Source organism: Schistocerca serialis, chromosome 9 (assembly GCF_023864345.2).
Source record: "Schistocerca serialis cubense isolate TAMUIC-IGC-003099 chromosome 9, iqSchSeri2.2, whole genome shotgun sequence".
NCBI lineage: Eukaryota > Metazoa > Arthropoda > Insecta > Orthoptera > Acrididae > Schistocerca > Schistocerca serialis.
The window spans coordinates 144413105-144436285 of NC_064646.1; the positions used below are offsets into that span (position 1 = coordinate 144413105).

Genomic DNA, 23181 nt, shown 5'->3' on the forward strand with positions numbered 1-23181 from the left:
TCATACATCTTGCTCACCAGATGGTAGAGTTTTGTCATGACTGGCTCTCCCAAGGGCGTCAGTAGTTCTAATGGAATGTTGTCTACTCCTGGGGCCTTGTTTCGACTCAGGTCTTTCAGTGCTCTGTCAAACTCTTCACGCAGTATCTTATCTCCCATTTCATCTTCATCTACATCCTCTTCCATTTCCATAATATTGTCCTCAAGTACATCGCCCTTGTATAAACCCTCTATATACTCCTTCCACCTTTCTGCCTTCCCTTCTTTGCTTAGAACTGGGATGCAATCTGAGCTCTTGATATTCATACAAGTGGTTCTCTTCTCTCCAAAGGTCTCTTTAATTCTCCTGTAGGCAGTATCTATCTTACCCCTAGTGAGACAAGCCTCTACATCCTTACATTTGTCCTCTAGCCATCCCTGCTTAGCCATTTTGCACTTCCTGTCGATATCATTTTTGAGACGTTTGTATTCCTTTTTGCCTGCTTCATTTACTGCATTTTTATATTTTCTCCTTTCATCAATTAAATTCAATATTTCTTCTGTTACCCAAGGATTTCTATTAGCCCTCATCTTTTTACCTACTTGATCCTCTGCTGCCTTCACTACTTCATCCCTCAGAGCTACCCATTCTTCTTCTACTGTATTTCTTTCCCCCATTCCTGGCAATTGTTCCCTTATGCTCTCCCTGGAACTCTGTACAACCTCTGGTTCTTTCAGTTTATCCAGGTCCCATCTCCTTAAATTCCCACCTTTTTGCAGTTTCTTCAGTTTCAATCTGCAGCTCATAACCAATAGATTGTGGTCAGAATCCACATGTGCCCCTGGAAATGTCTTACAATTTAAAACCTGGTTCCTAAATCTCTGTCTTACCATTATGTAATCTATCTGATACCTTTTAGTATCTCCAGGATTCTTCCAGGTATACAACCTTCTTTCATGATTCTTGAACCAAGTGTTAGCTATGATTAAGTCATGGTCTGTGCAAAATTCTACAAGGCGGCTTCCTCTTTCATTTCTTCCCCCCAATCCATATTCACCTACTATGTTTCCTTCTCTCCCTTTTCCTACTGACGAATTCCAGTCACCCATGACTATTAAATTTTCGTCTCCCTTCACTACCTGAATAATTTCTTTTATCTCATCATACATGTCATCAATTTCTTCATCATCTGCAGAGCTAGTTGGCATATAAACTTGTACCACTGTAGTAGGCATGGGCTTTGTGTCTATCTTGGCCACAATAATGCGTTCACTATGCTGTTTGTAGTAGCTAACCCGCACTCCTATTTTTTTATTCATTATTAAACCTACTCCTGCATTACCCCTATTTGATTTTGTATTTATAACCCTGTAATCACCGGACCAAAAGTCTTGTTCCTCCTGCCACCGAACTTCACTAATTCCCACTATATCTAACTTTAACCTATCCATTTCCCTTTTTAAATTTTCTAACCTACCTGCCCGATTAAGGGATCTGACATTCCACGCTCTGATCCGTAGAATGCCAGTTTTCTTTCTCCTGATAACGACGTCCTCTTGAGTAGTCCCCGCCCGGAGATCCGAATGGGGGACTATTTTACCCAAGAGGACGCCATCATCATTTAATCATACAGTAAAGCTGCATGTCCTCGGGAGAAATTATGGCTGTAGTTTCCCCTTGCTTTCAGCCGTTCGCAGTACCAGCACAGCAAGGCCGCTTTGGTTAATGTTACAAGGCCAGATCAGTCAATCATCCAGACTGTTGCCCCGGAACTACTGAAAAGGCTGCTGCCCCTCTTCAGGAACCACATGTTTGTCTGGCCTCTCAACAGATACCCCTCCATTGTGGTTGCACCTACGGTACGGCCATCTGTATCGCTGAGGCACGCAAGCCTCCCCACCAACGGCAAGGTCCATGGTTCATGGACATAGTTTAGACTGCCATAATTATGTGAAGGTATTTTAATTCATTTGAGAGCTCCTGGCCACAGAAATCTGTTTTTTTTTCTTTTTTTTCATTCGACATGAGAGCAGCAAACAAAGAGGAAACAGCAAAATCACTAAATGTAAACATGGGTCACGTGAAGACTACCCACCTCACCACTGTAACTCAGACTGCTCTGCACATCAGCCCCAGATCTACGATCTACGATATTTCTGAACTGGGGCAACACTAGATTCCCGGGGTTTTCCCAGAGCTCTCGGTTGTCCCGGGTCGTATGCAACCTGATAAAGGAAAGTGAGAAAAGCTAGTTCTCATAAAGTATAATCATTGCTTCTTTCTCAATTTGGCTGTAGTTTTCATGTAGTGCCATCAATGTGTTTAATACAGAGGTGATGAGCTATTCCACACCACTAGCATTTTTGTGGGAGACAACCCTAGCAGTCCCATGTTAGGATGCATTAGTGGCAGGAATTAGACTTTTGCTTGGATCAAAAAGTGCTAAGAACAGGCTTGCTAAAGGCTTTTTTTAAGTTATTCAAATGAAGTTGGCATTCATGTGTCCATTTAAATTACTGCAAGCTTTTCTTGCATATGTGATCTAGTGATTTTGCAAATTTGATGCCATAGTTATAAATTTCTCATAATAGTTTAATTTCTTCCCTCAAATTGGTAGGTAGTGGTAGCTGGGTGATGGCTTTGCTTTGTTGTCAAGGGGGATATCAGCCATCAGCGTGTAATGTATGTCCAAAATACTCAATGTACTGCTGAAAAAAATTCACATTTCTGCAAGTTACACTTGAGGCCACAATATTGGATTTCATAGAAAACAGCAGTCAGAGATTTTCACGTGTTCTTACTTGATGGGACTTCATACGATGATGCTGTCAAGGCAATTATCACTGCAAGGAATGTCATGCAGGATGTATTCCACATATCCCTGGAAAAGGGCATATGCACTGGCAATCTATATCTACAGCTATACTCTATACAAACCACTGTGAAGTGCATGGCAGAGGGAACACCCCATTGTACCAGTTATTTGGGCTTTTGCATTTCATTACCATGTGGGGTGAGGGAAGAATGACTGTTTCAATGCGTCTGTACGCACTGTAACTAATGTAATCTTGTCCTCACAAACTCTATGGTAGCAATACAGTCATCATTCAAAGTCAGTTCTTGAATATTTGTAAGCAAGCTTTCTTAGGGAGTTGACCTATTCAGTTCTTTCAGCACCTTCATGACACACTCTTATGGGTCAAACAAACATGTGACCATTGGTGCTGCCCTTCTCTGTATATCCACTGTTAATTCCTTCTGGTAAGTGTCCCATACACTTGAGAAATAGTCTAGAATGGGCCTCGTAAGTAACTGGTAATCAATCTCCTTTGTAGAGTGATTGGATTTCCCCAGTATTCTACCAATAAACTGAAGTCTGCCACCTACTTTACCTATGGCTGAGCTATATGATCATTCCATTTCATATCCTTACAAAGTTTTATATCCATGTATTTGTATGAATTGACCAATTCCAGCTGTTGCTCGCTGATCTTACAGTCATATGGCACTATGCTTTTTTCATTTTGTGAGGTGCACAACTTTTCATTTCAGATCATTTAACACAAGTTGCCAATCTCTGCATCACTTTGAAAGCTTATCAAAATCTGACTTAATATTTGTGAAGTTTGTCTCAGACAGTATGTCATTATAGTTAATGCTGCATTAACTGCAGAAAGTGTGAGGTTACTATCTGTATTGTCTGCAAGATCATTAACATAAAACATGAATAGCGACGATCCCAACACTTCCCCGGTGCACTGCCGAAGTTACTTCTACATCTGTCAATGACGCTCCATCGAATATAAGTTATAGAGTCCTCCCTACTAAAATAATCTTCAGTCCACTAACAAATTTCACTTGACATCCCATATGATAATACTTTTGATAATATGTGTAAATGTGGTATCAGTTCAAATGCTTTTTGGAAATTGGGAAATGCTGCATCTACCTGACTTCCTTGATCCATGGCTCTCAGTGTGTCATGTGAGAAAAGTGGAGTTTTCAGAATCCATGCTGGTTGGCATGGATGAGGTCATTCTGTTCACAATACCTCATTAAGGTTGAGCTCAAATCATGTTCTACAAATCTACAACAAATTGATATCTTGGATACTGGATGGTAGTTTCATGGATCATTTGTGCTACCCCTCTTGCAGACAGGTGTGATTGTGCTTACTTCCAACTACTGGGCACAGTTTTTTGTCAGAGGTATGTTCTAATAGATTATAGTTAACAGAGGGGTTAACTCAGCTGCAAATTCAGGGATTCTATTAGGCCATGGAGCTTTGTTCCCTTTTAACAATTTCAGCTGTTTCTCAATGCCAATGACATGAATATCGATGTCCTTAATCTTTTCAGGAGTACAGGAATTAAATTGAGAAATTCTTGCTTTGCTACCTTAGATTTCAGTTCTTCTCATCTGTGCATTACTGTACACTAACTCTGGTGTCACTAACAGCCTTTATATATGACCAGGATTTCTTTAGGCTTTGTGACAGATCTTCCAATAATAGTCTGCTATGGTAGTCACTGAAGATTTCATGCACTGATTTCATGATAGCCAAGTACATTTAATTCAGCATCTCTCTATCTACAATGCTACACTGTATTTTACACCTATTATGCAGTAGCCTCTGTTTCTTTGGAAGATTTTACAGTTACTGTATACTCTGCAGAGCCCCTCCCATCACAAACCATTCTACTTGGTACCTATATATATATACAGCGCATGGTCAACTATTCTTTTAAACTTGAGCCATGGTTCCTGTACGTGCTCCTGTCCTGGCCTGAAAGTTTCACGTTCTACATTAGAAATGACACCACTGCTTCTTCACCTAGTTTACTGAACACATAATTTTTTCTTCTTGTTTTAATTGCCCTTTGTACTTCTGTAATCATGTTGCTACAACTGCCTCATGGTCACTGATACCAGTTTTGATGTGGAAATCCTCAAAGTGGTCAGGTCTGCTTGTTGCCATCAGATCTATTTCTGTCGTGAACAGTGTTCCAAACTGTCTGTTCTAGATAGTTTTCAGAGAAGACATTTAGTAATATTTCACATGATATCTGGTCATGCCACCACTAAAAAACCTATAATTATCCCAACTGATTGATGATTTAAGTTTCCTCCAATGATTACAGAGTGATTGGGGAACTTACGTACAAGCAAACTGAGGAGTTCTCTTAAGTTATTTAAATAGTCACAGCACTTGGTTTACTGTTAAGCATATATTTACACACAAATTTGCATTTTACATAATTTGACTTCATCCCCCAATTTTGTGAGTCTGGTGGTCAATAGAAGGATCCAATAATAATTTTATGTCCATGCCTGATACTGAGTGGTGCCAAACAATCGCGCATACAACTTCAGTTTCTATTACACTGAATTTAAGTTTCTTGTCTCCTGCAACAAATAAACTGCCTTCATTTTTCCATTATTGTATCCTTTTGATACATGCCTAAATGTTCCCCCAAAAATTTCTCTGTTGACAACTTCAGATTTTAACAAGTTTTCTGTATCTAGTATTATGTGAGCTTCACTGCTTTTTAAGAGGACCACTTTGTTGCAAATGCTTCAGCAACTAACCACTAAGATTTAAATACTAGGGTTTTAATGCTCTCACCTGTGGTTGGGGGGGGGGGGGCATTTCTTTGGATCTTACACTGATAGTTCTCGGTTTCTTACAGATATCTTATATGGACTGGATGAGGAGTTGCTTAATCTAAGAAACCATTGTGTAGACTCCACACACAGTCAGCTACCTGCTAGCAGCCTCTTCAGGTGTAGCATATACCTGAACCACTTAACAGGACCTTATAGTTATCACCCCTATGGTACAACTCGAGGAAATCATAGCCTAGCCTGACACAAAACCTTTCCAGTTGCTGGTTCAAGTCTTCCACTAGTCACAGAACTAGGTGGCCACAATCTATTTTAAGAAAATGCTGCAGGTTTTGAGCTTTGTTGAAACTTGGCGAGCAAGCCTGATATTCCCAACCTTCTCTGCCAGACATTGGAATGATCCAATTATGACCTCAGAGTCAAGATGACAGATATTGTTAGTCTCAGTGTGTGCCACAGCCTGAAGTTGATAACACATTGTTCCCTAAATGGTGGTTGGAATAGCCTGGTAGACAATGTGTGGGGCATCAAATGCTGTAAATATCATTAGATTTTTGCAACCTCACACTCAAGGGGTTCCTTGCGAGTGCACCTGGTATTACTCCCTATTCATTGCTGCAATTTACCTAAGGAGTACCATTATTCGCCATACGTTTGGTCTGGCGACGATTAATAGACCCCTACCCCCTTGTGTCCATCTCCCTTCGACACGGGACACAATAAGTTTCCCAAGAGGTGAAGTAAACTTACTTCAATGGCTCAGTATTGACTTTTAGTTGAAGGCGGCACCTTGAATTTGTTTGTTAGGGGATGGGTGTAACATCCTGAGTTTGCCCTGATCATGTAAGTTTATTATTTTGACAGAGAGAAATGGTGTGTTAACGACCACAGTAGCTTGCGATTGCACATCCACTGGAAGTTGTACATATCCATTCACGAGATCAATTTTGGAAAAGTATGGGCAACACATCAGTTTTTGCATCAATTTCTCATTGCAAGGAATAAGATAAGAGTCAATCACACATTAAGCATTTATAGTAGACTTGAAATTACAAAAAATACCTAGTTTGCCATTTGGTTCATGAATGACAGCCAAAGGCAAGATATAAATGATAAAAGTAACAAAATCTGCTGCCTTTTGAGATAATACAATTCTTTCTTCAGGTTGAAATGCAAAGTGACTGGAATAAGTCATGCACATCAAAATTTCAGAGTGGCTAATTATTTTAGTTGTTGGCACAGCCTAATCCTTATTAAAAAGAGAGGTCAAAAGGTTTGAGATGAGGTATACAGATTTGTAAAAGGTGCTATATGTGAAATGATATTCATGTTGCCATGCATGTGAAAGGCAAAAGTTTGGAAACCATGCAGACTTAATATATTTTGCACTAGATGGAAAGTGACAATGAAAAATTGTAGTTGTCAACAGACTTGTTTGTAGATTTTGGAGACTTGTCATAACCCCATAATTGGGTCTGTTGTTTACTATAACACAACAGCTATTGATTTACTCCTTTGAGAGGGAGTGAGCTTATTTCTTCATAGGTCTTCTCATTGATTAATGGTCCAAAAGCTGTAATAGTGTAGTTTTCAGCGGCATTAAGTCATGAGCTACAGCAGACTACAGCAAGTGATCTCGTCTTCCACAATTTGGGGAATGAATTCCCAATATCGGCTTTGGGAACTATTATGTCTGCGAAAACAGTCTTCACATTGGATGGGACAGAGTTATTTCTTACATTGAACTTTGTTATGATGAAGATGACATAGACTAGTGTCTACTACTGGATTTTCAGTGACTGACTGGCATACTGGCATGCAAAGAGGTGAAGTGTCTTTTGTATTGGACTTTGTGACAATGCAGACGGTTGTCCATATGTTTAGTGACTGCTTTTCATAACATTACTGTCACTACTTGATGAGAACATACAACCTGAATTTGGACTACCCTCACACCTGAGCAGGTGGGTATGTGTCTTTAATGTAAACGCATTTCTTTGTCTTGTGCAATAGGGATTATCATTTTTTCTGTAGAATCAACATATAATTTTAAACAGTCACTCTTCTCAAAATTAAAACCACACTTCTTCTTCTGATGGGAATGTTGGCATAAGTGGTGGTTTATGCTCTGGTGAAGCAATTGTTGAAGTATAGACTCTTGCAAACCTATCCTCTGTTGGAATAGTGCTTCTTGCAGACCCATCCTCTGCTTCTGCAGTACTTGTTGTTATGTCTGCAGCACCTCATTTGATTTTGAAGCTGCATTTGCTGTTGTCACATCTTGAGAAACTCAAGACCAATTTTGCTGAATGTACATTCTTTAACGTGCCAACTTCGAGCCCAATGCAATCACTTGTGACTTGAATCCTTATTCACCTTGTAGAATGGGCTAATCCATTTCTTATATTCAGCAGCACACAGCACTTACTGACAACACACAAAGGCACAAACATTATGCAGTACTTTGAACAAAATTAGTTACAGCCAAGTAATAAATAATTAGAGTAATAAACTGCCAAAGACAGCTCTAGAAAATCTAGGTAAAGCTCTGAACAGTCACCAGTATTAAATATTCCTGGCTAGAGAATAGGCCAAACATCCAGTATCCAAAGTCTGAGGATGTGATGCAATGTCAAAGTAAGATGTCAACTATGTTCCGAGCTTGGCAGCGATCTGTTTGCTCCAGTTTTATATGCACCACATAGGTCACCTAGTTCGGCCTTGTGACTTGCAGGTCACCTGATGCGGATGGTGACTGCAGAGTCAATCACACACAGTCGTTGTTGGAGAATGACTCGTGCCAGAATGCAAGACACAGCAGCCTAAGCTTATTGTTGAACCGTGATAATCACAATTTCTGCAGTTTTCTACTTTATGTGTGGAGAGAAATTCAGTGCCTTTCTGTGGCGTGATATAATGCTAGGCAATTTCCATAAGGACATTATCTACAGCCAGGGCCGGTTTGAGCACATTTTTCCACACAAGCAACGTATGATTTGCCCTCCTCCATCTCCCTCCCTTGTATACTTTAATATGTCAGTTTGGCCACTCTTACCCCAAGTGACATGCCTCTCCTTTCTAACCTTCCCCTACCAATCCTTCCTTCCTTTTTGGCGAAGGAGCTAATAGTTCTGAAAGATAAGAATAGTTGTTCAATTTTAAACAAGTCTATCAACAGTGCTGGAATTTCACCTCTTCAAGGTAAGTATTGGCCAGCCATTCTCTCTCTTTGTAAAATTACAGTTTTAATACGAGATCCAATGTGGCAGAAAAGACACATAATTACAGATCCATGCATTTATTAAAAATAATACCCTAGTCCCCCTTATCTTAACTTTCAGATTATTTACAGTCCTCAAATACTTAAACACGGAACCAACATAATTACATGCTGACACCTCCTCTTCATGAGGCTGTCGGAAAATACACTATTCAAACTTAATGCGACAAGCTGCACACTTTGCTGAGATGGTCAAGGTGACCAACATTGGATAGTTACATGTGCCTCAGGCAAACTGTTGGCATGTAAATTTGTGAGGCTGGATAAGAAATACAATGGTAAAACAAAAAAGTAACACACAGCTTTCACTTTTGAATACGTTTACCAAAGTTAAACTTGTATTGCATACATAGTGCCCTACAGAAGCTTACCGTATTTTCTCAAATCTAAGCCGCACTTTTTTCCAGTTTTTGTAATCCAAAAACCTGCCTGCGACTTAGAATCGAGTGCAAAATAAGCAGAAGTTCTGAAAAATGTTGGTAGGTCCCGCCACAACTAACTTCTACCGTCGAATATATGTAGTGCTACACAGGCATGCTTTGCAGGCACAAAGATAAATACTGGCACCAAAACCTCTGTGTCAGAAAATAAATTAAATGAAAAGGTAGAAGAATGTAAACATTATACCATGTATTTTTTTTGTGTTTGCTACTAATTTAAATCCTGTCTGCCCAATAAACTACGAAACTAGAGCGAGACAACAGCAAACGCGGAAGATTATACATATAATGTCATGTTTATATTTGTATTATTCTTTTACTGAATAGTGATACAGTCATAAATGAAGCACGGCAAGTGACTAGATTTTTAAATCTCAGGTTACTAATTTCTGTGCAGAATGTAATGTACTAAAGAGGTGTCTGCAAAGATTTTCAAACGGAAATTTTTTTTCGCTAGACTCTCGTTCAGAACATCATCTATCAGACGCACTCTATTATTTGTTTCTTGTTGATCATTATCAAAGAAATCAAGCAGTGTAAGTAACAACAACAGTCTCTTGCCATTGTTTCGCTTATGAGACAATTCCTCTCTTTTTTTTTTTTTTTTATTGTAAGAAGCGGTTGCACGCACAAAAGCAAGCCATGCCACGAGCGGCGACAGGTCGTAAGCACTCATTATCATGACACAGTACAATAATGCATTTTCGGCTTAGAGTGACGTAAACACCTATATCAAAGAGAATGGCACTTATCAGATCAAAGCAAAATAAGCAACTGATTCAAACCAGGCGAAGCACCTCAAAAAGGAAGGGTACCCGTGTAAATACGGATGGAGCGCCTGACACACAGCAGTGGCTACCTGGTAAAGCTTAACTGCTAAGCTTACAATTCGAACCAAACTACTGTAACTGCATCTTCATCCATTCAACCTCAATTGTGCCTCATGTTACAATGGACCAACTTTGTTTCGATTTGGAGGTGCGGTCTAAAACTTTTCTTTCCCCTTGAATTTCAAGCCTTAAATTTCAGGTGTGGCTTAGATTCGGGGAAATTTTTTTTTCCCTTGATTTCTAGTCTCATTTTTCAGGTGCGGATTAGATTCGAGTGTGGCTGACATTCGAGTAAATACGGTATCTTAATGGCTCTGCTGCACACATTTTCTGGCAAAACATGGATGCAGAGAACAAGGATACTACAATACAGGACAGAATTTCATTCTAGGTTTACACAACTTGGAATTTGCTACTGAATGTGAACTGCAGGCAATATATTGATTACAGAGGGCAATGCAACATACCTTTCCAAATCTGGCAACTGCAAGCATCACAAGGTCTGTTATCACCAACAAAATGTTGCTCTCTGTTTCACTGCTAAAGTTACTGCATCTTGTTTCACTGAAGCTGGGTGTCAAAGAATCAAGCAGCATGTCTGTTCCACATTTATAGCTGTCTATCTGTACACTTAAAATAAGATGATGCCATCGCAGATCTAGATGCAAGTGGAACAGATGATAAGATGCCTGTGGACACTTAAAAAAGAATGAAAATCAGCAATGACACACAAAAAAAGCTGATCAGATATAAAATATTATGACTATAAGCAAAAAGGTTATTGTACTTAAGATGTAAGTAGAGACTCCATTTAAAAATGGAGGTATTCTGGAGAACACAAATACACTGCAGAGATGTAGAGAAGAAGCAAAACTGATTCAGGTCTGACTGTTGCTAGATTTATATGTTCAATAATTGTGAGACTAAATAAATTAATAACACTCATAAGTATCAGCAATACAGGGAAAGATAGATTGCTACTCACCGTAAAGATGAGACAATGAATTGCAGACAGGCACAACAAAAAGACACTTACACATTAGCTTTTGGCCAAAGCCTTCTCCAGGAAAGGAAACACACACACATTCATTCAAACAAGCAAGCACACCTCATGCACACATGACTGCCATCTCGGGCAGCTTGGTCCTTGGTACTGTCATCCACTTGTAAAGAGCAAAGAAGTGTTCGCTATGTTTTTGTGGGAAAATGGGAGCACTCGGAAAATCTAGCAGAGAACTTCAAGAAATAAAGAGACACAAATAAAGCAAATTACGAAAGTGTGCATGAAAAGCTTCAAGTCCTTCAATAAGTTGCTTCATTTGATTATGCAGTTGTTGCTATTGGAGTACAAATCATTAACCACTTTTCATTCAGCAATATCACTGAGGGTACAAGAACTTATTCAGAGGTCAAATGGAAAGAATGAATCCATAGCAGTGCTTAAGTTTGTGATCTGCCACCTGATAAGACGATTTAAAACTGCTGTACATGCGAGGCTCTCAACAGCTTGATCTCGAGGAAAGATGGTACTGGAAGGACCCCACAGCATGTTATGTACATTAAAATCCCATAAAGGAGCATATGAGAGAGTAGGTTTACAAGTCAAAAAGATCTAAATCTCCATCAAAAGCAAGTACAGTGGACATATGATTACCACATATGACATGTGCACATAAACATACAATTGCTTGCAATGGGGTGAGGAGGCGAAATGAATAGTGGTATTCATTGTTGATAAATACGGCCACCTCATCTTTAACTATCTCCGTACTGAGATAAGTCTTTATGTGTAGGTTACACACTTCAGTACAGGGGTATCAGTGACTTTCTGCTTCTTGATACCATTCTCTTTCAGTGGGTCACCGACAGTTTTGCAACTGACAGCACAGTAAATTTCTGTTCAGTATTTTCTGTACTAAGATTCTGTTGTCACAGGAGTATCATATTGAATAACTTATTGGATCGTTGAGAATTTAAATGCAAATACATGGACGAGAGTGGAGCTACACACAAGGAAGTTTGTTCCACTTCCAACACCTTTGAGAAAAACATTATAGTTATATGTCAATTTTTTCACTGTCATGCCAAAAAAGCAGTGACGCTTGGTGGTGCTATTGTCTTGAGTGCTTATTTCACTGTTAGGAATATTTCTGATCACGTTACTGGATTTCCTTTCTCCTCCATATGACGTACAACCACAGATCCACACTATATGATTCTGAGTGTCTAGCACAGTTAGGTTGGGTAGAACACGCTGACTCTAACATGGGTCATATCCTCTAAAAGGGGAAGGCAAAGCTGTCCTCAATGCAAAGGCTGGTGTTAGCTGTCTCTTCTAACAGCTCTTTTACATTGTAATATCTCATGACATTTCACAATTGTCTTTCAATTCCTGAATATGTCAAATCTGGATGACCCTGGAGTATTCATGAAGAATAGACTAGTTTCTACAACACATGTCTTTCATATTGCTGAAGTCAGTCATTATGAAAATTCTGTTAGATGGAAAGTTTAACTTACTGTTACAGCAGAAGTATCATCAGACTCAATTGAATTTGTTGAGAGAATTAACTACTGTTAGAACACATGCTTAAGTTTTGTTTGAAAGGTACATTGATTTTATTAATTCAACAATATATGCTTTCCTATTTCTATGTAATATGATGCACTGCAGAAGGTTGGTATCGACGAAAATTGGTTCAATACCGTGGAACTGCAGTCACGGTCCTATTTCATCGAAGGAAAATTATTACTCTCGACAGAACTGCATTTTATTATTTTTCCTCGACCTAGCAACTAGTTTTTGTTGAGTGATCTGTCATTGCACATAGGCAGACTCTGGCTTATCTATAGAGACAACTTTGAAGAAATGAAAGAGATACAAGAGCAATGCCAACGAACAGGAGAAAAGAATTTCCAGCAAACTGCACTTTTAATTACAGTATTCTGAACTCTTTGAGGATGTCCACAATGAAAATGGTATCAGTGACCATGATGCAGTTGTGGCAACAATGACTTCCAAAGTACAAAGGACAATTAAGACAACAAGAAACATATATATATCTTCAATAAAGAGGATAAAAAATCAGTAGTGTCATATCTCAATGAGGAACTTGAAACTTTCATCACAGGGCAGGAGCATGTAGAGAAACTATGGCTGGAGTGTTTAAAAGAATAGTTAACCACACACCGGATAGATGTGTATCTGATAGAACAGCCCATAGTGGGCACCTCCACGGTATACGTCACTGTAAAGAAACTTCTAAGGAAACAGATTATTGCATAATAGGTGTAAACCAAAGCATAGGGTTATAGATAGAGAAATACTAAGTGAATAGTGTTTGGCTGTGTAGAGAGCAATTTATGATACATTCAATGACTACTGTAGCAGAATACTGTCAAACGATGTTCCATGGAACTCGAATAAATTCTGGTCTTATGTAAAGGCCATTAGTGGCACCAAGGTTAGTGTCCAGCCCTAGTAAATGACACAGGAACTGAAACTGAGGGTAGCAAAACAAAAGCTTAAGTCTATTTTCAAATGTTCCTTTACAAAGGTAAACCCACGAGCATTGCCCCAATTTAATGCCCATACCACAAAAAGATGGATGAAATAAGTATTACTGTTGAGAAACAGCTGAAATCATTACAATTGAAGAAAACCCTGCCAGATTCTACACTGAATCGGAGGCTGGGTTGGCCCCTCTTCTGACTATAATCTATCCTCGATCCTTGAATAAAAAGCAGTGCCCAGTTCTTGGTAAAAGGTGCAGGTCGTACCTGTCAACAAGAAGTGTAGCAGAAGTGATCCACGAAATTACCATCCAATATACCTGACATCGATTTGTTGTAGACTCTTCGACGATATTCTGAGCTCCAACATAATGAAGTATCTTGCACAGAACGACGTCCTCAATGCCAACCAGCATGGATTACAAAAACTTTGATCACGTGGAACCCAACTTGCACTTTTCTCGCATGACATACTGAAAGCTTTGGATCAAGGCAATCAGGTCAATGCAGTATTTATTGACTTCCGAAGAGCATTAGATTCAATACCACATCTATGCTTATTGTCAAAAGTATAAGCATATGAGGTATCAAGTGAAATTTGTGACTGGATTGAGGACTTTTTGGTAGGGAGGATGCAGCATGTTATCTTGGATAGAAAGTCATCACTAACTTCAGGTTAGCCCCAGGGAAGTGTATTGGGACCCTTGCTGTTGATGTTGTATATTAATGATTTTGCACACAAATTAATAGTAACATTAGACTTTTTGCAGATGATGCTGAAGCTGTATAAATATTGAGAGATCTGGATAAGATTTCAAAGTGGTGCAAAGATGGGCAACTTGCTCCCAATGTTCAGAATGCAAAATTGTGCACTTTACAAAAGGAGAAAAACATAGTATCCTATGACTATAATATCAATGAGTCACTGCTGGAATCAGTTAACTCATACAAATACCTGGGTGTAACACTTTATAGGAATATGAGATGGAATGGTCACATAGGCCCAGTCATGGGTAAAGCAGGTGGTAGCCTTCTGTTTACTGGTAGAATACTGGGGAAGTGCAATCAGTCTACATAGGAGATTACTTATAAATCACTCATGCAACCCATCCTAGAGTATTCCTCAAATGTGTCGGATCGACACCAAATATGACTGACAAAGGATATTGAATGTATACACAGAAGGGCAGCATGAATAATCACGGGTTTGTTCAATCTATGGGAGCGTGTCACAGAGATACTGAAGACAGATGTAAACTATCCCAAGAAAATCTATTAACAAAGTTCCAAGAATTGACTTTAAATGATGACTCTAGGAATATACTACAATCTCCTATGTATTGCTCAAATAGGCATTGTGAGGATAAGATTAGAAGGATGTAGATGCAGAATCTCAAGTACAGTTCTAGTGTGCAATCTACGGAGAGTGGATGCACACACACAAAGTCAGTCAACAAAGGATATTATTCAGTTTTAACATCAATGCAGAATAGACAGTGGGACACAGAAATTTAGCTGCTTCTTGGGCTGTAGCAACCTTGATTACAAGGGCACCATTACACAGCTCTATTGGGGATTAATACAGTAAAAAGGTTAAAAATGATGTAAATTGTTACAGCTATACAGACACGAACAACTGGGACAGGCTAGACAAGCATGGAGAGCTACATCAAATCAATTTCTGGACTTAAGATCACAACATCGGGATTTGAGGATACCAGCTACTTTTGTAAAAACTATCCTCAGTTCTGCTAGTAACAATAAACTAATTTTGATATCATTGTGTTTAGCCACAATTTAAAGATTTAATGTTATTTGTTGATTGATCAGAAGACACATCTCTATAAAGTTCTCTTGATGTTTACTTATTATAACGGGATTGGTGGGATGTGACAGGTATGTAGAAACAGGGAAAAGAAAAGGTATGTGATTCACAGATCTAGAAATGGCTTTTGATCTAGGAAATAAGAAAGGCCAGAGTAATTCTAAAACTGAAGGAGGTGAACTAGAAAGACAGGAGACTAATTAAGAATACAAGGCAGAAAGCAACCATGAAGGTAAGAAATGGTATGACAAACTGGGTTGAAATCGGATTGTTATCTTTCACTAGCTCTGTTTATTCTACATATTAAAGACTTGATAATGAAGACACTAGAAGGAGAGAATGAAGAAGTAAGCATAGGAGGCCAGGAACTCAACTACATCAGACCAGCCGATGGCACGATGGTGGTTGCAGATAAAACAACATTGTAAAAACAGTATCTCTTCCAAGAACATTATCCAAACCTGACGGAGGACTGCAAGAGTACAGAATGACAATCAACACAAAGAAAACTAAAGAGATGAGATTTCATCACAAATAAGAAATGAAAGTAAAAACAATGAAAGGTTAAATTGGACAGTTTGTGCAGTACAGATATTTGAGGAACATTCTAACTGGTAACCTGACGAGTGAGAGAAATGAGATCAAGAATTCCAATGGCAAAGCAAGCTTCTTTTTTTTGCCCCCCCCCCCCCCCCTCTCCCCCACACACATAAACATTCATTACATGGAAAATTGTGGTCGGTGTAAAGAAAGAGGTCGCCTAAATGCCTTGTGTGAAGTTTTTCTGTACAGCTGTGAAAGTTGGACATTGAAGAAGAGAGAGAATTGAAGCCATTCAAGATGTATGTTTGGAGTTGAATAGAGAGAGTACATTGAAGTAGTGTGAAGTGCTGGAAAGGTTAAAGGAGCAAACCAGGTAAATAAAAGAAAGCAGGCAGTGCACGACATATATTGTGAGGAAAAGGTAGTCTGACAACAGCTATCAAAGCTACTGAGGAAGAATAATTCCAGATGAAAGGACAAGAGGAAGATACCACACTATGGAGCATTTGGTCTGGAACAGGATCTGACGGAGATCGCATTGTGTCAGGAATCCAATAAGTGAAACACCTTACAATAATGAGTGGAATGCACTTTGACCTCACAAGAAGCTTGGTAGATCTTGGTGAAGCCAAGCATAGGCCAGCAAGACAAGAGCATGTTTTATAGAGCTGTGTTAACCTTAGTGATACACCACACTTCAGGCAGCCAGTAACAGCTGCAATCCCAAAGAATGTCAGAACCACTGAACAACTGGTATAAGCAACTGCAAACCTTATTACAGCAGTTCTACATTTTCTACAGTGCAGTGTATGATATTGTTCAGGAAACATTGAAATTTCATAAATGTAGTGCTTGGTGGGTGCCTAAGAACCTGACAGACAACAAGGGCCAGCAAATGATGACATGATTGGATCACTTAATGTGTTATGTTGCAAAAGGGCACGACTTTCTGAAAGGAATCATCATTGGCGGTGAGATGTGGGTGTATCACTACATACCCAAAACTGAGCAGGCCTCTATGGAGTTGAAACATGCTGGTTCCACAGTATGAAAAAAATTCAAAGTGACTTAATCTACGAAAGTGTTCTAATAGTGTTCTGGAATATATATGGTGTGTTACTGGTAGAATTTGATGAACATGGGACCACTGTGAATGCTGCAGCCTACATCGAAACTTTGGATAAATTATGTCCTGCCCTTCATGACAAACACTGCAACATTAATGTTGATGGTGTCACACATCTTTATGACAATACTCACCCTCACGTTGCTGCTTCAGTTCATGAGAAAATTGCCCGAGTTGGGTGGGAGGTGCTCCAGCATCCACTATACAGGCCAGACCTTGCAACATCATACTTACATCTGACTGGTTCAAAGAGGAAATTTCTGGTTGGCCAATGCTTTGCCACAGATGCAAAAGTTAAATCAATAGTCTCCATCCAGGTGGCTCTACTCCAACCAAATGAACTTTTACAAACAGGGAATATTGAAACTGCTACCATGATTGGAAAATGTGTTGAGAGTGTTTGTGTCTATGTAGAAAAGTAGGTAAAAGATGTAAGTTCATTTGTGATTTCTTTGTTTTGTTACCTACTGACCTTTTCGGTAATGAAATTATTGTGAGTTACTTTCCGATTTTCCCTTGTACAACTGGGATGTGGCAGATCTCTCCAAACTGGTGATCTCTCCAGCTCATTGATACGTAGCTGTCCTCGAGGTGAAGGACTTATGTGTGGAGGGTGAAAACCCTTTCCAATTGTGCAGTTGAACAGCCCCTCTCGGTCTCAACGTCAATAATGTCATATGACTATCTTTTGGTACCTGTAAATATCTCCTTGAAGCAAAGCTTGTCTGTTGCAACATCTGATCTTAATTTGTGTGACAGTCTGGTATTTACTAAATGAAATAGGCATAAAACATGCTACTCTTCTTTGGATTATATGTGTCTCCTCTATTTGTTCATTCTTTAAATTTTTTCATAAAAAACAATAATACCCTGCATCAAAATACACAATCATACACATATAAAGAATTGTACTGTGATGTTGCTTACAAACCATCAAACTACAACAAAAATCCTGTTCATTCCATTTAGAATTGCTCAACAATTTTAACTAAAAAGTATACTCCTCAGAATGATCTCATGCAGCACGAGAACAAAATAAAGTTTAACCAATACTATACACATCCACTTCTTGCCATCTCTAGCACACAATTCTGTATAATTTGTGAAGAGGTAAAACTGGCCTTCTTGCATTTCTTGCCTGTAGAAATACTGTGAACCTGTGCCACATGTTGACTTTCATCATACCTACTCATTATTGCAGAACAGAGAGAAAGTGGTGTTATAATTCATACTGATAAAACAATTATTTATAAACCTTTAAATTTAAATAACTATTGTACAACAAAAATTTGATGTCTGTGGGATTGAAATTACTGCAAAAGGCAAAACAGTTACAGTGCTTACAATTTAGAGAGCTCCAGCACAAAAGTTTCATATTTTTCTGGATAAGTTCGAATCTCTCTCTCAGCTGAACTTTTTTTTCTCAAAACCAGATATTTAATAGTTACAGGATACTTCTATGTTAACTTCTTAACCAATAACAATTGCAAGACTGACTTAGAACATGTAATGAATTCTTACAACTTGACTGCTATGGTTATCTTCTCCACTACAGTTGCAGAAAATTGTGAAAAGCTTGGAGAAAATATTTTCATTAACAAGAGTAGAATCAACAGTGCATTATAAGCCAAGTCATAAATGGCCTTTCTGATTATGATGGCCAACTGTTTACAGTCAACAACATATATTTGTGTAACAAAGTTTCCCACACCTATCAGTCCTTTAGATGAAAAAACACTGAAACTCATTCTGCTTTTAATTACTATTTGCCACAGGCTGATTGGGATCCAGTACAGAGTATAACCTATGTAATGATAAATTTAATTTTTTTTCTTAAATGAATTCATCTCTCTATCTGAAATGACTTTTCCAAAAAGAAAAGTCAGGAAGAGCACTGAGAGTTCTTCCATGGATTACGGAAGTTATTAAAATTTCTTGCAGGACTAAGAGAGAATCACATTCCGCATTAACAGTATCAAACTATCCCCTTGAAAGAGCTTGTTATCAATTGTACTGTAAAATTTTAAGATGGAAAATAAATAAATCCAGAAGTTATATATTAAATGTGAAATTGACAACTTTACAGACTAAATAAAATCAATTTGGAATATTGTCGCAGAAGAAGCTGAGTAGCACCGTGGTGTAGTGGTTATGATACTAAACTGTTGCATGGAGGGTCGCGAGTTCAAAACTCATCTGGACCGAACAATTTTAATTTCTATAATTGGTTCGAGTACATTCTAGAAGTATCCAGAAATGTCAAGAATCATTCTACTGGAATGTTCTGTAGCTGTATATATATACTGTAAGTGTTTTGGCCGGAGGCAGTTCACTCTGCACTCTTGTGAGTGCAAGTGCTGAATAAACTTTCGTTAAGTGAAGTTAGTGTTTGTCATTCATCTAATTACACCTTCTTCTATGTGACATTATTCTGGTGGAGGCGCTGGGTAGTGGAACTTGTGATAGCGCACATTATCCATGACATAGGGGCTCCCATCAGGCCATGAGAGCCGCCATTTATGTGGTGAGAAACCAGAGTTCGAGCCATATTCAACAGATCGCAACCTACCAGAGACAGAAGAAGAAAAGGACGTTACGATGACAGCAACTGGGTGCCACCACATGAGACATCCTTCCAGGTTCTCTGGTGATGATGGCCAAGATCCAAACAAATGGTTGAAGGTATATGAGCATATAGCCAAATTTAACAAATGGGATGACACCATGTGCTTGGCTAACGTATTTTTCTATTTGGAGGGCAATGCCAAGCAATGGTATGAGAACAACGAGGAGAAGTTCACAAGCTGGGAAGTATTCCAGGCGGAACATCGAATAATTCATGTTGAGGCAGAGAAAATGACGAAGAATGACATAATTCAGCCTTTGCAGAGCCCATGGTTGTCACCAGTGGTCCTCGTCAGGAAGAAGGATGGCAGTTGGCGCTTTTGTGTTGATTATATGAAGCTTAATAAGATAACTAAAAAAAAGTCTACCCTCTTCTACGAATTGACGATACACTAGATTGTCTGAAGGGGGCTAAGTTTTTGTCAACCATGGACATGTACTCAGGAAACTGGCAAATCGAAGTAGATGAGGCTGATCATGAGAAAACTGCATTCATCAGCCCTGAGGGCCTGTATGAATTTAAGGTAATGCCGTTTGGTATGTGAACCAGCAATTTTTGAATGAATGATGGATAATCATCTAAGGCACCTGAAGTGGACGATGTGTCTTTGTTATTTAGACGGCATTGTAGAGTTCTCAGAGACATTTGATGAACATATAAAAAGACTGAGGGGCTGTATTGAAAAATCTACAACAAGGCAGACTGAAACTTAATCCAAGAAAGTGTCTCTTTGGAGCAAAAGAAATCAAAATACTTGGACACCTTGCGTCAAATGAAGGTGTGCGGCCAGACCAAGAAAAGGTGTGACCTATAACGGAATTTCCTATTCCTAAAAGTATTAGAGATGTGAGAAGATTCCTCGGGTTATGTTCTTATTACCATTGTTTTATCAAAGACTTTTGTATCAAAGGCAGGCCACTCCAAGAGTTGTTAAAAGCTGATGCTAAATTTATCTGGGGTTGTACTCAAGAAGATTCTTTCGATGTGCTGCAAAAATCGCTGACGACTGATCCTGTACTTGGTCTGTATGATGAGAGAGCACCTACAGAACTACACACATATGCCAATGGGTATGGGATTGGTGCTGTTCTGGTGCAAATTTCAGATGGAAAAGAGAAGGTTATAGCCTATGCTTCTAGGACACTTACAAAAGCCGAGAGAAACTACTCCACTACAGAAAGAGAACGTCTTGCTGTGATCTAGGCCATACACAAATTTCAACAGTATCTCTATGGAAGGCCATTCACAATTGTTACAGACTTTGTTGGTTGACAGGTCTTAAGGATCCAACAGGACGACTGACAAGGTGGGCACTACGTCTTCTAGATTATAACTTTACCATAGTGCACAAAAGTGGAAGAAAACACCAAGATGCCGACTGTCTCCCAAGAAACCCTGTGCAAGACCATCAAGACTTTGACAAAGATAGTGACTGTCTCGCTGCACTCCAGGATCTCTCTGTTGAGCAGAAGAAGGACGCCAAGACATCTCAAATTATGCTTGCCTTACATCGGTCAGAGAATGTGAAAGGACAGTTAAAGGTAGTTAATGGATTGCTTTGCAAGAAAAACTTTGATCTGTATGGAAAGAGGTGGCTACCAGGGAATCCTAAACACATGCGCTTAGATGTTCTACAGAAATTCCATGACACACCTGAGGGCAGACTTTTAAGATTTATTAAGAGATTTTTCTGGCCAAGTTTATTTTGGAGTATCTGTCACTATGTGTTGCATTGTCTAGAATGCCAGAGGAGAAAGGCAGTACCTCAGAAACCACCTGGCCGACTCATACCAATTCCACCAGTTGAAAGGCATTTCCAGTGTGTTGGGATTGACCTGTTTGCATGATTTCCGATGTCTACTAGTGGCAATAGATGGATTATTGTTTGCCCTGATTATCTGATACGCTTTGCCATTACAAAAGCTGTGAAAGTAGCTGAAGCATCCGAGGTAGCCGAATTCACTGTGGAAGACATTTATTAAAACACAGTGCCCTAATGTCGTTAATTACGGATTGAGGGAAATTTTTCAATTGCATCGAGTGACAGAGTTAAACCGTCAGTGCAACATTGCTCATCACATGAGGACTGCCTACCATCTGCAAACTAACGGTCTTACTGGAAGCCTTAATAAGATCTTGGCCAACATGCTATCACTGTTCGACAATGTTGAGCAGAGCAACTGGGATGAGGTGCTACCTTTCGTGAAGTTTGCCTAGAACACTGCCAAGCAAGACACCATTTTTCCTGGTGCATGGGCGTGTGGCGATGACGACGATGGACACTGTGTTCCTGTTAAATCCTGATGATGTGGACAACAACTACATTGGCCAGGTGTTAACCAGAGCTGAGGAAGCTCTGGCAGTTAGCTCGACTCTGCATGCTACAGGCTCAACAAAACGACTGCACAAGGTATGATGTGAGCCACCGCCCTGTTGTCAACCAGCCTGGTGACCTCGTCTGGATCTTCACTCCTGTTCGGAAGGTTGATCTCTCTGAGAAGCTCCTCAAGTGCTACTTTGGACCTTATAAGATTTTAAGACAGTTGTCTGATATTACTTATGAAGTAGAAGATTTTGACACCGACACAAGACAGCGAAAGATCAGAGATACGGTCCACATCCGTCAAATGAAGCCCTATAAGGATCCTGCAACCCAGGGCAAATTCAAAGCTCCAGCAACAGGCAACAAGCGGAAAGGTGACTAAGAGCGCAGCAGCAAAAGAAGTTCTAAGAAGATCACCACCAGGATGAGAATCAGTCACCAGGAGTCTGAGTATGCAGGACCGATGACACATTCCCAGACTAGGAGGACGTAACACTTCTATGCTGTTCTCTTATGGAGGGAGCAATGTCACAGAAGAAGCTGAGTAGCACCGTGGTGTAGTGGTTATGGTACTAAACTGTTGCATGGAGGGTTGTGAGTTCAAAACTCATCTGGACTGTACAATTTTAATTTTTATATTCAGTTCGAATGCATTCTAGAAGTATCCACAAATATCAAGAATCATTCTAATGGAATGTTCTGTAGCTGTATATATACTGTATGTGTTCTGGCCAGAGGCAATTCACTCCGCACTCTTGTATGTGTAAGTGCTGAATAAACCTTCATTTAGTGAAGTTAGTGTTCGTCATTCACCTTCTTCTACATGACAATATCATGAAGAGAGCATGGGACACGATCAGTACAAATGATGATACTATAAAGATAAGCTATTAAAAGGTGACAAATACTGCTGTAACAATTTCTAACATATTTAAAAATCACACTAATATCAAAATTCCTGGGTGCAACAACACATAAAGCAAGAGGAAGGCCACTACTCACCTATAGCAGATTGATGCGTGGAGCACAGAAACACTTAACAGAAAACATTCACACTAGCTTTTTGACCAC

The 23181-nt window shown here is 39.3% G+C and overlaps 1 protein-coding gene across 2 annotated transcripts in view; it reads right to left on the bottom strand.

Moving 5' to 3' along the window:
- Positions 1 to 23181, bottom strand: part of LOC126418858 (protein MMS22-like) — a 136866-nt gene that overhangs the window by 100185 nt on the left and 13500 nt on the right. For both annotated transcript variants that reach the window (XM_050085848.1, XM_050085849.1), the window contains one exon: positions 10622 to 10852. In XM_050085848.1, the coding sequence (XP_049941805.1) occupies positions 10622 to 10852 (231 nt within the window). The remainder of the gene's footprint in view (positions 1 to 10621; positions 10853 to 23181) is intronic.